Source organism: Rhamphochromis sp. 'chilingali', assembly GCF_963969265.1.
Source record: "Rhamphochromis sp. 'chilingali' genome assembly, chromosome: 1".
Taxonomy (NCBI): domain Eukaryota; kingdom Metazoa; phylum Chordata; class Actinopteri; order Cichliformes; family Cichlidae; genus Rhamphochromis; species Rhamphochromis sp. 'chilingali'.
The window spans coordinates 403967-417874 of NC_137929.1; the positions used below are offsets into that span (position 1 = coordinate 403967).

At 47.1% G+C, this 13908-nt stretch overlaps 1 protein-coding gene across 3 annotated transcripts in view; it reads right to left on the minus strand.

The window, feature by feature from the left end:
- ank2b (ankyrin 2b, neuronal) overlaps positions 1–13908 on the minus strand; it is a 156166-nt gene that overhangs the window by 115681 nt on the left and 26577 nt on the right. For 2 of the 3 annotated variants that reach the window (XM_080882687.1, XM_080882694.1), the window contains exon 1: positions 1217–1858. The exons of the other annotated variant lie outside the window; for it this stretch is intronic. In XM_080882687.1, coding sequence (XP_080738813.1) covers positions 1217–1303 — 87 coding nt within the window. In that variant the 5' untranslated portion in view covers positions 1304–1858. Of the gene's footprint in view, positions 1–1216; positions 1859–13908 lie in introns of those variants that run through there. 3 annotated transcript variants of the gene reach the window in all.

Here is a 13908-nt window from a genome sequence, read left to right on the forward strand (position 1 = left end):
AGACACTTTAATGACTTAAAGAATCTAACTGACACACAAACCTCAGTTTGTCTGACATTCATGAGAGTAAACTGCTCCTGAATGTTCTGTTAGTTCACTGGATGATTGCTCCTGTTTACCTGACTTCAAATGTAAAGATCCCTGAGACAAACTCTCAGTTTCAGGCCACACGAGTTCAGCGGCGACACGATCGCACAACCAGCCGCGACATTAAAGGCTGACGCGCTCACTACCTTTGGTTACAGCGCTCCACTCTCAGCTCACACGACATACACAAAAATAATGACGCTGGATGCTTCTGTGTCCTCAGAAACACCAGATCGCTGTTCACGAGAAAAGGATGGAAACAGAGTGAGACATCACTCCCGGCGGACACACAAACACTGTGCTAAGGTTTGTTTCAAAACTGAGCTCCTGGGTTGTGTAGCTGCTGAGCGAGCAGGTGGCACACAAAGACGCGCTGTCAGGAATCATTACATCGAGACTGACAGGACGTCACTGGTACATAAACACTGATCTGTGGTTTACTGACAATGTTCTCAACAACAGACGCACAACCCTGGTTTGGTCTGGTTATTTGTGTTGTACGGCTTCGTTGGTCTGACGAGCTTTTAGGGATGTCAGCAGAAGGATTTCACGTGCTGAGGTCATATTTATGAATCAACCTGAACAGCTAATAGTTTACCTCTTTATTTTATAACACATATGAACACGTTATAGTAGATTTGTGCAATGTGTGTTTCACGTCTTTATGGGCGTATAGATCTGTAAACAGGCTGATGGGTGTGTGTCTGTTTATTGTAGCGGTGCAGAAATGTTAAAAATGATGATAATAACAACACTTCTCACATCAGGCTACAACACAAACCTCCTGATAGCTGCAAACAGCAAAACCCCCAACGACAGGCACACAAAGAGCGAGCAGGGACCCACCCTGACAGCATGTGAGCCTCCTACTACGACTCACTGTGGAGCAACACAACACCAGGAGACGGAGGATATGAGAGAGGATACAACTGCTGTGGGGGAGCAGCCACACACTCCACAGGAGACGACGGGGTGAGAGTTCGGATGGTTCGGTGCTCCTAACATCATGTGGACGCTCGTCTGCACATAAACAAACCTCACCTAACCCCACCTCCTTTCTCTTTTTGCAGGGTGGGGTGCTCCATCCTTACACACTTTGCACCACGTGGCTCTCCATCTATTCGTTTACCTTCTTGGGTCTCTTCCTCCTCTGTCCCAGCCCGTTGAGGCGATCGCTGGGGTCCAGCCTGTAGTGGGAGTGGCTGTCCTCGCTCATCCTGTCCCCGTCCACTCCGGGTTATTCCTTTCTTCTTTCTGTCCTCTGAATCGAGCTGACCTCTCTCCTCTCTGGTCCTCGCTCTCTGAGCCGGCGGAGCATGAGAGAGAGGAGTGGTTGGGGAGAGGGAGGGGAGACGAGCGAGGGAGGGAGGGAGGGAGCACAATGGTGTTGCCATGGCAGCAGCTGCCACCAGTGTTTATCTGGAAACGTCGCTGGCAAACCAGAATAGTTGCCACACGTTGCCACACTCGCACACTCGGCAGCCACACGTTTGTGTGCGACCTGCCCGTGGCTTCCTCGTTACAGACACACCGAGAGGAAACGCTCAGACACAAGGCCGAACATGAACGAACACTCGTGTGTGGGAGGAACAGGGCACAGACTCCACGCCGTCGTTAAAGATGGCGTGTGTGCTAAACGGAGCTGTGCGCTGATCGATCAGTCAAGTGAAAAAAAGAAAGGAAGCTGTCTGGATGGAGTTTGCTGCTCCCACTAATCAAAGAGATGCATCACAGCTGGAGCTGATTGATGCACGAGCCACCGTTTGCACAATCCCACCGACTCCACGCTTGTGTTTCCTTTCTGCACATGTTGTTAACACTGACCCCACACTGTGTTCATGAGCTAAAGAAATCACGATGATTGATTGATTTCACGGACTCGTCTGCACAGAGCATTTTGTAGGTTACAGCATGAAACGACTGTAATCTCCACATTTACACTCACAGTTTCTGTTTTACTCTCAAACTGATCAATAACAGCTTTCCTGTGTAACAAACACACAAAATAAAACAACTGTACCACCAATCAAACACAAGGAAAATAAATGATATTGTGAGTTCAGCAGTGGGTCTGTGACCGGTGTGTAAGAGGACGATAGATGAGTGGGTGTTTGTAGAAACAACCTTTGTGATTTAAATGTGAGACAGCAAAGCGTCAGACAGAAGCCTGAGCTGAATATTTCCTGTGATATGAAGTCACCGTGTTTGGGTCGGTCAGTGGACTACTACTCAGTGAGTGTCCCACACACACACAGACCCACACAGACCCACACACACACACAGACCCACACAGACCCACACAGATCCACACACACACAGACCCACACAGACCCACACACACACACAGACCCACACAGACCCACACAGACACACACACACACACACAGACCCACACAGACCCACACAGACTCACACACACACACAGACCCACACAGACACACACAGATCTTAATGATGGCCTCAGGCTTTGAGCTCCCACTAACAGCAGGTCATAGCAGCATCCCATTAATAGTGATGAAAAATGCAGCTACAGCTGCTTTTCCACTACTGGAAGTTAATCAGGTCAAAGCTGGAGCTTCACCCTGTTCAGACTGAACCATGTGAGCCGGCCTCGCTCCACAGAGGACGCCTCCAGGACAAACGTGGGCTCCATCGAGGCCCACAGCTGCTGTGACATCGTGGACGTGTTCTTTAGCTTGTTTTTCAAACAATCTCAGCAAACGTGCCAAAATCATCTTCAGGGAGACTCTGTGGCACACAATCCAAAAACAAAGAAGGCTAAAGGACATGCTCTGTCCTCTGTGTGACCCACAGTCGTGGCTCAAATGTGGGACTGTGGCCTGGTGTGACCTGAACACTGTGGGAACCTGAGGGGCAAATCTGAGGATTTCATTTGGCTTTTTCATTAGAGATAAGATGGATTATGTGAATGAAAAGGCAACACACACACACACGTAGGGTAGCTGTAGCCCGACTGGCTCATCTGCTAATCAGAGGGTTGCTGGTTCGATACCTGGGATCCAAAGTGCAAACTCTTGGGGAACGAGTCTACTTTGTGTGCATCTGAGGTTGAAGCGGAGCTGGTTTCAATAAACTGCTAGTTTCCCTTTCATACTCCTGAAGGACGTTCCTCACAAAGAGCGAGGCAGCAAGTCTGTGCAGGTCCTCAGAGTTTCATCTCTCACCCAGTTCCAAGCCCAGTTTGTGTCCCAGATACATGCCGCTGATGGCCAGGAAGTGACATCACTGGATCAGTTATGAGAGCGAACCCTTCAAGACTCAAACCTGCCTGGCAACGAGGGAAACGGCTACACAGGAAGTCCAGTGACGGGGTGCAGATGTTCCATCACCGGGATGTCATCGCTTGTTGTGTTTGCGTCACGGGACTTTCAGGTTGTGTTGCTGTAACAGCCCCACCCACACTGAGGTGGTGCTCAACTGTAACTGAGAAACAGAGTCGAGTAGAGCTGAGGCAGTTATGTTCTACTGGAAAAGAGGCGACTGTGGCTCAGGACGTCAGTCGGTAGTTCGATCCCCGGCTGCTCCAGTCTGCGTGCCAAAGTCACCTTGGGCGGGATACTGGCCCCTGTTGCTGCCAGTGCTTTTATTAGATGCTCTGGAACTGGTTTAGTGCTTAGGGAGGGTAGAAGAGTGCTGTATAAGAACCAGTGCATTTACCATTTACCATTACTCTGGTTGCCAGTTTGCTACGGTCACCAGCGGTTTGTACAGAGGACACAGACCTGTATGTGAACAGATAGGGAGAGTGTTTAACTCCAGAGGAAATGTTGGTTTAAGGTGCTGCATGTTCCACATGTGCACTGCACATCTGCAGCTAGTAGCTGAGGAGTGGTGTCCACGCACGCGACGTCCATAACCCCTCTGTCCTCCACAGGGGCTGACATCCAGCTCTTTGGGCCCTCACAACCCCAACATCGCTCTCACACACAGCACCTGCTCCGGTCAGCTGATTAGACAGCTCATTGTGTGTGTGCGAGGTGAATTAAGGTTATTATAAAGGACATACAGATATCATGTCTCATCTGGGAGAGCAGCCAGCAGCTGCAGGAGGTGAGCATCCAACGACATGATGAACCCAAAGACTCCAGCTCAGCCAAACTACAATTACAGATTACAGTTACACTCCTAACTGTTCCTGCAGTATTTAAGAAAGACGTCAGTGATTCAGACCAAAACTGCTCTGCTAACTTCACATTTACTAAACATTAATGTTCCCAACACAGATTTACATGAGAATGACAGGACATCATAGCCCCCCCTGCCCCCCCTGATATTACATCACTTCAATCCCAAACAGAAGGAAAGGAAAGATCAAATCTGTCTTGAACCTCTGCTTCAAAGTTACAGGAACACTGGAGTCACTCTCACTGTCAGAGACCTCAGTGTGTTGGAAGCTGCTAGAAGAAGCAGATGGGGGAGAGGAAGAGGAGGGCCACGGTGCTGATCTGAGGAAGTCTTCTGATCAAACCACAGCAGACCAACAAGCCCGACGTCGTTCTGATCCAACATGAAGGCTTCCATCTGTCTATTCTGTCACATCGCACACGTCTCAAGTCATCCTGTTCAACCCATCACAACATAATAGTACTAATAAAACAAAGTCAGTGGAGCGTTCACCACGAGCTTCTACAAAAGTGCACGTTCATTTTAATAAAACTGTTTTTACAGCAGTGTGCGAACATTAATATGTTGTAACCAAACGTTTGTTACACCAGCTGCACTGAACCTGTGGAGACTGGAAGTTATTTGCTGCTGGTTTGTTCAGACCTGTTACTGCACACCTTGCATAGTTTGCATAGTTTCCTTCACTGCATGCAAAGAGACGAGGCGGGTGGAAACCTGCGACCCTGATCACATCACCAGTGCATCACAGTCAAACACTCACGGCTGTAATCTATTTCAAATCAAAGTGTTTGCACGGTGAGAAGAAGCTGGCGTCGCTGGGGGAGCGTGCGCCCGGCTGCACTTAAACACAATCTTCATTGGTGCTGTGAAACATCCACGTCTCACTTCATCTGCAAAGAAACCTGATGCATCGCTTTGGAAATATTTGAAATCCCTCATTTGTCACTATGCACGACGAGTCGACCGGCTGACCAACCTCAGGTTATGCAGCGAGTGCTGAGAAGCAGCTAAATGGCTGCAGTGACTTTATTCCCTGAGTGGGTGTGTGTGCATGAAAGCCAAAGGGGGGCTGTGTAAGAGACAAGGGGAGTCTCTGTTGTGCTCACAAAGAGGAAACCAAGATCTGGATTTTATGGCCGAAAGAAGAAAACATCTTTTCAAAGTTTCCCAGGCCCACTGTGGAGACGCCCACAGCTCCAACATGAAGGTCATCACAGTAATGCAGCCGAGTGCTGACAAAGGCGTGGATCAAAGTGCTGCCGTGAAAGAATTGGCTTTGTTTTTGCAGCTGCCTGAGCTGAAAGAAGCTAGATTTGACCACTGCCTTGATTTGACCACTGCAGGTAGAATGAAATGCCAGCATGTTGTTCACACTTCTTACCCGAGCTGTTCTCCAGCGCATCCGTGAGTGTGGCTGTGAACAGAGGAAGCACTCGAGCAGAAAGTGCTCGTGTGAATGAGTTCAGAGTAGAGCAGCTCGATGTGGGAACAACTCGTGGCGTTCATTTAGAGAACGAATATGTTCATGGTTACTGTACATTTCAGAAATGTGCCACTTTAAATGAGAAACACGCTTTAATAACAGGGGAGCCTGTTCACTATAAACACCATCCAGCCATAACTCTGCCTGCACCCACAACACGGAGACAAATATGTCAGCGTTGTAGCGCAGTTCTGTAACAGCCACCACAAATATCTCCTCAGCCGAGCCGCCCTTCGTGCCCCTCCCACAGCCACATGCTCCGTCAGCTGGCCGTCTGCCTGGCAGAGAGGGAGGGGGGCGTCTGGCCTAGTGCCAGGCTCTCTCAATATTTTATGAGAGGGAGGGGAGGGAGGAGGAACACGAGACTTACAGTAACAATAAGAGCTGTACAACATGGAACAGCAGCAGAGTGACGGGCAGGAGCAAAGCCTCACACAAATAAGAACTACGAGACTTACAGTAACAATAAGAGCTGAACAACATGGAACAGCAGCAGAGTGACGGGCAGGAGCAAAGCCTCACACAAATAAGAACTACGAGACTTACAGTAACAATAAGAGCTGAACAACATGGAACAGCAGCAGCGATGGAAACAACCTCGTGTTTGTTGGAGCAGGGATGGTTAGAAAGAGACGACGCTGCTTTGTGCACGGACCATATTTATGAGTACGAGTAGTGAGTTTAATGATATTTCAATTATATGACAAATATCCAGTGTTGGGGAGTAACGGAGTACACGTACGAGTAACTGTATTCTGTTACAGTTACCGTTTAAACAGGTGGTATTTAGAATACAGTTACTTTGTTGAAATAAATGGATTACACTGCATGTTGGGGAGTAACGGAATACACGTACGAGTAACTGTATTCTGTTACAGTTACTGTTTAAACAGGTGGTATTCAGAATACAGTTACTTTGTTGAAATAAATGGATTACACTGCATGTTGGGGAGTAACAGAGTACACGTACGAGTAACTGTATTCTGTTACAGTTCCCGTTTAAACAGGTGGTATTCAGAATACAGTTACTTTGTTGAAGTAAATGGATTACACGGCGGTACTTTCCTGTTCATATTGTGGCGGGTCAGGACTGTTTGGGTTTGTTTGACATGTTCTGTTGTTCCAGGCGGCAGCGTTGTGGTTGCCATGGTTACAGGGTGACACGCTGCGTGTTTCCTGGGTGAGAGAGGCCTTGTTGTTGTTGTGCTAAGCTAACAGGCAGAATGTAGCATCATGGGCAGTGTAGTCCGTGCTGCAGGGAGGATGGACTGCTGTACCCGTGATGTGTCTGTGAGCGAGGGAGGGAGAGAAAGGAAAAGCACGAGCTGTCACCGAGCAGAAACGGGAGCTGGAAGCATGTAAATATAATAATAACCACTGCAAGAAGAGAGCCTGACGAGCCCAGCTGTAAGCTGTTAAGACTCGACCGTACACCGTGTTCCTGTTTTCCTCCGAAAACAATAAGTTCTGTTGTCTGTGAAGGTTCTCAGTCATCCAGGTCATCGTAGTCTGAGGAGCGTGCAAAGAAAAGCGTCTGGACTTCTTTAAGTTGCTTGAAGACGTTTCACCTCTCATCCAGAAGCTTCTTCAGTTCTAAGAACAGAAGGTTTGACTCTGTTCTGCTCCTTTGACAATAAGTTCTGTTGGAGCAGCCTTTCAACGCCTCTCTGTCTCTGCTAGCAAAGTTGACCCAGACAACAAAGTAAAGCTCGTTTTCAGCTACGAGCCCGACACGAACCCGACGTGTTAGCCAGAGGTCCCTTTACTACGGTTCGGAGCCGCTGACCTTCAGTAATAAATCACAGCAACAGTACATTCATGTAGTTGTAAACAGCATGATAATATATTAAGTAATCCAAAGTATTCAGAATACATTACTCTCATTGAGTAACGTTACAGAATACATTTTGGGGCATGTAATCTGTAGTCTGTAGTGGAATACATTTGAAAACACTGCAAATATCCAGCACACTGACAGCTGTGACCTTATACACATGCCCAGTGAAAGGTTGATTGAACACTGTACATGGTATATAGCTGGTCTGGGGTCAGATTCTGCCAACCAGGCAGCGCTGCCTCATGACACGGGGCTGGATCAGCCATCTATTGATCCATCCCAGAGAAGATGAAGGACACGTGATGATGACACCACTGTGCAGTAGGGCTGCCACAAACGATTATTTTGATAGTCGACTAATCAGATCATCATCCATTGGACGTACAGCGTACAGCTTATTGCACCAGCAGCATCTGGTCTTATATAACTATCATTAGCTTACAGCTTGAAGTGTTTGTGCTAACTAAAAATAAAGACAAGATGGTAGTTTATTAATTTTTAATGAAATTTGCAGATTGTTTCGGTGAAGTTTAATAAACTCCTTGCTTTCTAAAATATAACAGGACACCGGAGTATATTCTCCAGCGTCTCACACTTCTGATAATCAGCTGTCTGCTTGACAGTTTTAGCTGTGCAAAAAACTATAACTTTAATCTCAGCCAAACCGATTTACTCAGGAACAAATAAAATACTAAAGAAAGCCAAACAATAACATTTGTAAGTTATCTAAGTGACTTATATATATGTTTAACCTGAGTAGCGAAAGACGGTGGTGGGTTTGAAAACGATTTGCTGGGAGTCCGGTGTTCTCACGGCTCTAGTTAGCCTTGCCCCCGGCTAGCTAACGAGCTAGTGGGTAACAGACGTCTCCGAAAACGTCGGAGCGCTTTTGAAAATATGTGGTGTCCTGATAAACTGAGCAGATATTTGAGGTTTACACAGCTACATTCTCCCTGAAAATATGTTAAACGTTTATTTTGTGACCCAGAAAGAATAATAAGAGTAAAGTTAAAACTAACTAGCTACCGCCATTGTTGACAGCTGCGCTATGAATTCTGGGACACAGCTACTTCTTCTTCTTCGGGGTTTAACGGCAGCTGGCATCCTTGTACATGCAGTGCTGCCATCTTCTGTTTCAGTCCGTTATTACACTCTTAAATCCTGCTACTTATTCCTGCGTCCTTTGTGATCTTACAAAGCTTCAAACGATGCGTCGACTATTAAATTAGTCGTCGACGATTTTAATAGTCGACATAATCGTGACTAGTCGACTAATCGTGGCAGCCCTACTGTGCAGTTCACATTGGAGGGCTTTATTCCATCCACTGAGTCATCAGAGCTGTGGGCCTTCTGTGAGCTCTGCAGTGTGGCTGACAAAGCTGACATTAAGTCTCCAACTTTCAGGATTTTTGCTAAGCTGTCACTCACTGTAGCTATCATCTCACACACTTGGCTACTTTTCTCTGTAAAGGTGTTTGATGACAGAGTCTTAACCCCTGCATATGAAGATAATGTGTTTGATATATCTGTTAATACCTGACACGACTTCTTTCCTTTCAAGTCTGTTTCACATCCAATTGTAGAGACAAGTGTGTCAGAGGATCGTGTGAAAGGATGTTCTGTCTTTCTTCAACATACATATCTGTGTCACGTATTTACATAAAGAGAAATCGTATCGATGGCGAGGCTGGCGAGGAGGGCCCGCCCTCACCGATCCACCGTTTATATGCAGCCTGTGTCTTTCATGTGTCTCCACCTGGATCCCTGCTGAGCCACTTCCTCCCCAGCCCTCAGAAACACTGTTGCTATAGTAATTGTATCTAAGTGAATAACCATAGCAACCACAGAGATGTTTTGGATGGCACAATGGTAGCTGCTGGTTTTAAGTGCTGGAGATCAAAGGGGCCTAACGTTGTTAGGGAAGAGGAGGGGGGTTTAATCAGTGTCGGGGAAAGCGGAGACCAGCCGGGTCGGCAGGAGCAAGCAGGAGGCAAAGGGAGGAGCGAGGAGAACGACGGTTTTCCCTCATGGCACCAACACCCGTCCCATTTCCCTGCGGTCCAATAATTAGCTGTTTGGGGTATACTGCGACAGGAAGACGGCTCCTGCTGTCGAGCTTGCAGTGATGGTTAGTAGCTGCTCCACCCATGCTGTGTGAAACTTAATACACGGCCTCATTAAAGATGGAAATTAGCCTTTGGCTATAATCTGGCATGTTTACATTCATGTAATTTTTCTTTTTACATTTATGTTCATTAACATGCACGGTCCTAAATAAATAAATTAAATAAAATCGCTTCCTAAGGAGATTTGGTTTCAAGGTCAAATTTATTTCTATAGCACATTTCAAACAGCCGATGCTGCACAAAGTGCTTAACAATATAAAAATGGTATTAAAAAGCAACAATGTAACACAATAATAACAGTAAAAAACAATAATAGGACAGTAAAAGAATTAAAACAATAACTAAACTAATTCAAATAAGACCAGAATGCTTGGGTCATAGTGTGTTAAAAGCCAGGGCATAGAAATGTGTCTTTAGTAAAGATTTAAATTGCTCAAGTGTTTGTGCAGATCTAATATTTAAGGGGAGACTATTCCAGAGTCTGGGACCTGCCACAGAGACGGATCTATCACCACGGGATGTGAGGTCAGTCCGTGGGATGGACAGCATTAGTTTTGAGCTGGACCTCGTGGTTTGTCCTGGAGCATAGGCAGAGAGGAGCTCAGACAGGTGAGGAGGGGCTCGGGCGTTAATGACTTAAAAACAAAAAGTAGAAGTTTAAATTGGATCCTGTAGGAGACAGGAAGCCAGTGTAGAGAAGCTCAAACTGGGGTTATATGCTCTCTCCGTTTGGTACCAGTTAGCAGGCGAGCAGCTGCATTTTGAACCATCTGAAGACGATGGATGGAGGCCTGATCTAGACCATAACACAATGAATTGCAGTAGTCTCATCTGCAAGTAAGGGAAAGGTGAATAACACGCTCAAAGACGTTAGGAGGTCTGGCTTTACCTTGGCCAGCTGTCTTAACTGAAAGAAGCAGGACTGAACACTGCACTCACCTGCTTCTTCACTTTAAAAGAACCATCAATGTAGACACCGAGCTTTTTACACGTGTTTCAAGTAGCGGTGCTTTATCAGGCCAGTACAGGTCAGCCTAATCACTGGTTTCAAACTCCCAGTAATGAAACTGGGGAACACTGGTTGTGCTCAACCTACAAAATATTTCACGTTCCTGCAATATGTGCTGAGCACGCACGACAGACATGAAGCAGACAGGATCACAGCTGATCTTCTCTCGCTCACGAGTGAGCTAGTTAATGTTGGGAGTCACAGAGGGAGCGCTACGATCAACCTTTAAATCAAAACGGTTCACCTCCGACACAAGGCGTCCAGTCGACGCAGAACCCAACGCAAGGCATCGCCTGAGGGTTCTTCCATCCATCACTGAAACCATTCTGTGTAGGTGCAGAGACACCCCAAGAATCCAGGTGAAAATATTATGTGGCAGCTTCGTGCACAAATGTTATTAACAAGTAGCTGTTATTAGAGCGACGCTGAGGGTGCTGAGTGGTTGGGATGTCCCCCAGACCATCACTGAAACACCAGAGCAGCCGTGCTGACGAGGTTCCAGCAGCACGATGCTCTGCAGCCTCTTCCACATGTGCTCAGCATGCAGCGGCTCTCATCTGTGGAAAGCACAGTTCTGGTCTTTGGTGGGAAATGTTAATCACAGCCGCACGCCTGCATCACTGACGGTCTGCATGACTTATATGTAAAACGAATAATTTGCACCTAAAAGGATGAAAAATAAGCAACATTTTCTAAGAAATGGAAAACTTTAAACTTCAATAAGGATGCCAGCAAAAGCAGCTTCTTTCCACTGCTGGAAAACTGCAGTGTTTGATGTGAAACAGCAGTAATCACATCAGCGATGGCTTCACGGGGACACTGACAGACGATTTCTGTCCCTGCTCCTCTAACCTGTAGCTCCTTAAATCCAAACCCAGACAAAGCTCGACGTGTCCTGTGAGGTTGGACCGCTCACATCCCCAGGTTTGGCTTTTAAATCACATCGTACACTCTGTGCTACAGTCACAGCGTAGGGAGGCAGGAAACTGCCCCGTCGCCAAGGAAACCTAGGTGTCTGTCTGTTGTCAGGGCAACAGGGCAGAGGGGATGGGGAGCAAAAACACGGATAACGACAGGAAGGCTGGGCAGAGACAACAAAGGCAGGCGGGGCCGTCAGCTGACGTCTTTGGATAGCAGGAAACTGTGAAGCATAAACAGATCTGATGCTCACGATCTGTTTACATGTTTTTCTCGTCACGTGGAGTAAAAATGGCGTCATTCACGAGACCTGGTTGTTCCAAATATGTCAGATTCATGTGCTTATCCATCGTTTTCCTACTGATTCTCCACACAGACAGTCAGCCTGTCGTCATCTACTTGTTTACTTTTCAGTGGCTTGTATGCAACGCTTGGGAACATGCTGGGGAGGGTTACCCATCACCTGCCAGCATTTCAATCAGAGAACTTCCTGAATCTTAGTTTATGACAGCTGGAGCCATTTACATATGTAACACTGCTGTATTAGTCCTATTATATAAAAGGAGGAGCAAACAGTGATGTGTTCTGCTTCCTGCTCATTTCTTTTCTTCTTGTCTCAAACTGGCTGCAAACAAACACGAGTCACTGAGAAACATCCGTGTTTCCTTTATTATGAAGATGAATTACATTTAATAATCTGACATTATGCTTTTCTTGCTCATGAGTCACAAATCAAAGGTAAGTTGTTGAAGGGCGCCCCCTTGTGACGGCTTGCCAACAATACATACACTACACGCCACGATCCCTCACACAGGCCACGACTTTTAGGAAAGAGCCCCATTAAATGCTGTTCTTCTGCTCAGTGAACTAGCAGTAAATCAGGAATCCCAGGCTGCTGCGAGGCGGCAGCGGCGTGTGCACTAACAGGGCCCCACCCCCTCTTCAACTTATTTCCAGCAGCAGCTCACATGACCGGCTAATGTGTCAAAGTTTTCTATGAGTGACACCCACAGAGAGAAGAGGGGAGCCTATCAGAAATAGCACGGCTGACTCGTAAAAGCTGCAGTGAAATCAGATATTGGAGGGGGGGCTACACCTTTGAAGACAGTGACCTTGCAGGTGACGTATGGTGAAGGTGGAGACTGTGAGGGGGGTACTAGCAGAAGAAAACGCTCAAAAACACAATAATAAAGTGAGCAGGTTAGTGTGTGACTTCAAACCTCTGGAACATGGTTTGAAGTATGAGGGAGTCATGGTGGTGTTCAGTGCATCCTCTGAACAGAAGAAAAGAAGACAAGGAAATGTGAACGAGGACGTTCAGGATAATGAAAGTAGACGGGAGAACTGGGCAGTGGCTGCAGGTTTACAGTGACCTGTGTGAGAGAGCACATGCTGAGGAAGCAGAAAAAGACTTGGCTGAGGTTGGAAGGATGTGCAGTAAGAGTAAGGAGGACATGAGGGCAGCTATGAAGGAGAATGATGGTCCTGATAAACATCTGGAGGTATGAAGGGGACTTTTTAACTAGATTGTTTAACACAGTGTTGGGACAGATGCTTGTGTCCTGGTACTGAAGAATCAGGGTGCAGAGCTGCAGCAGCCACAGGGGGATGGAGCTGATGAGCCACACCGTGAGAAAGAGCTACTGAAGTGAGGTTCTACATGTAGATGAGGAAGTGCAGAGAAGGTTAGAAGGAGTTGTATCATATCTGTGTGGATGTGGAAAAAGCACACGACGGGACACCAAGAGACGTACTGTGGTACTGCACATACTGAGCACATACTGAGCACATACTGAGCATATACTGAGGCTGTGCAGGAGACAGCAAGGCACAGGTAGGAGCTGTAGGAGGGACAGATGGATTTAGAGCGGGGGCGCCATGACATCAGGACTCGACTCTGAGGCCCTTCATGTGTGCGATGGTGCAGACAACACTGGGAACTATAGTGAGAACAGGGAGCAGGTGGAGAGGTGGAGCCAGTAAGACTGAATACATGTGTGTGAAGGAGAAAGGTGCCTGAGTGAAGCTGGTCCAGAACAACACAGTGCACAGGGCAGGTGCAGAGGAGGTGGGGTGGGTGGAGGTGAGGGTCAGGGGGGTCTGTGAAAGAAGAAACACAAAAACCTGACAGGGAAAATTTAGGAGACGGTAGCTCGTGATGGCGAGCTGTTGTGTGTCGGAGACGGTGGCACTGACAAACCCAGGAGGCGGAGCTGGAACGGTTAAAGATGGTCGACTCTTCATTGGGAATGACCAGAATGGAAACGTTTAGGTAGAACACAGGGGCGAGGCTGGACACGTG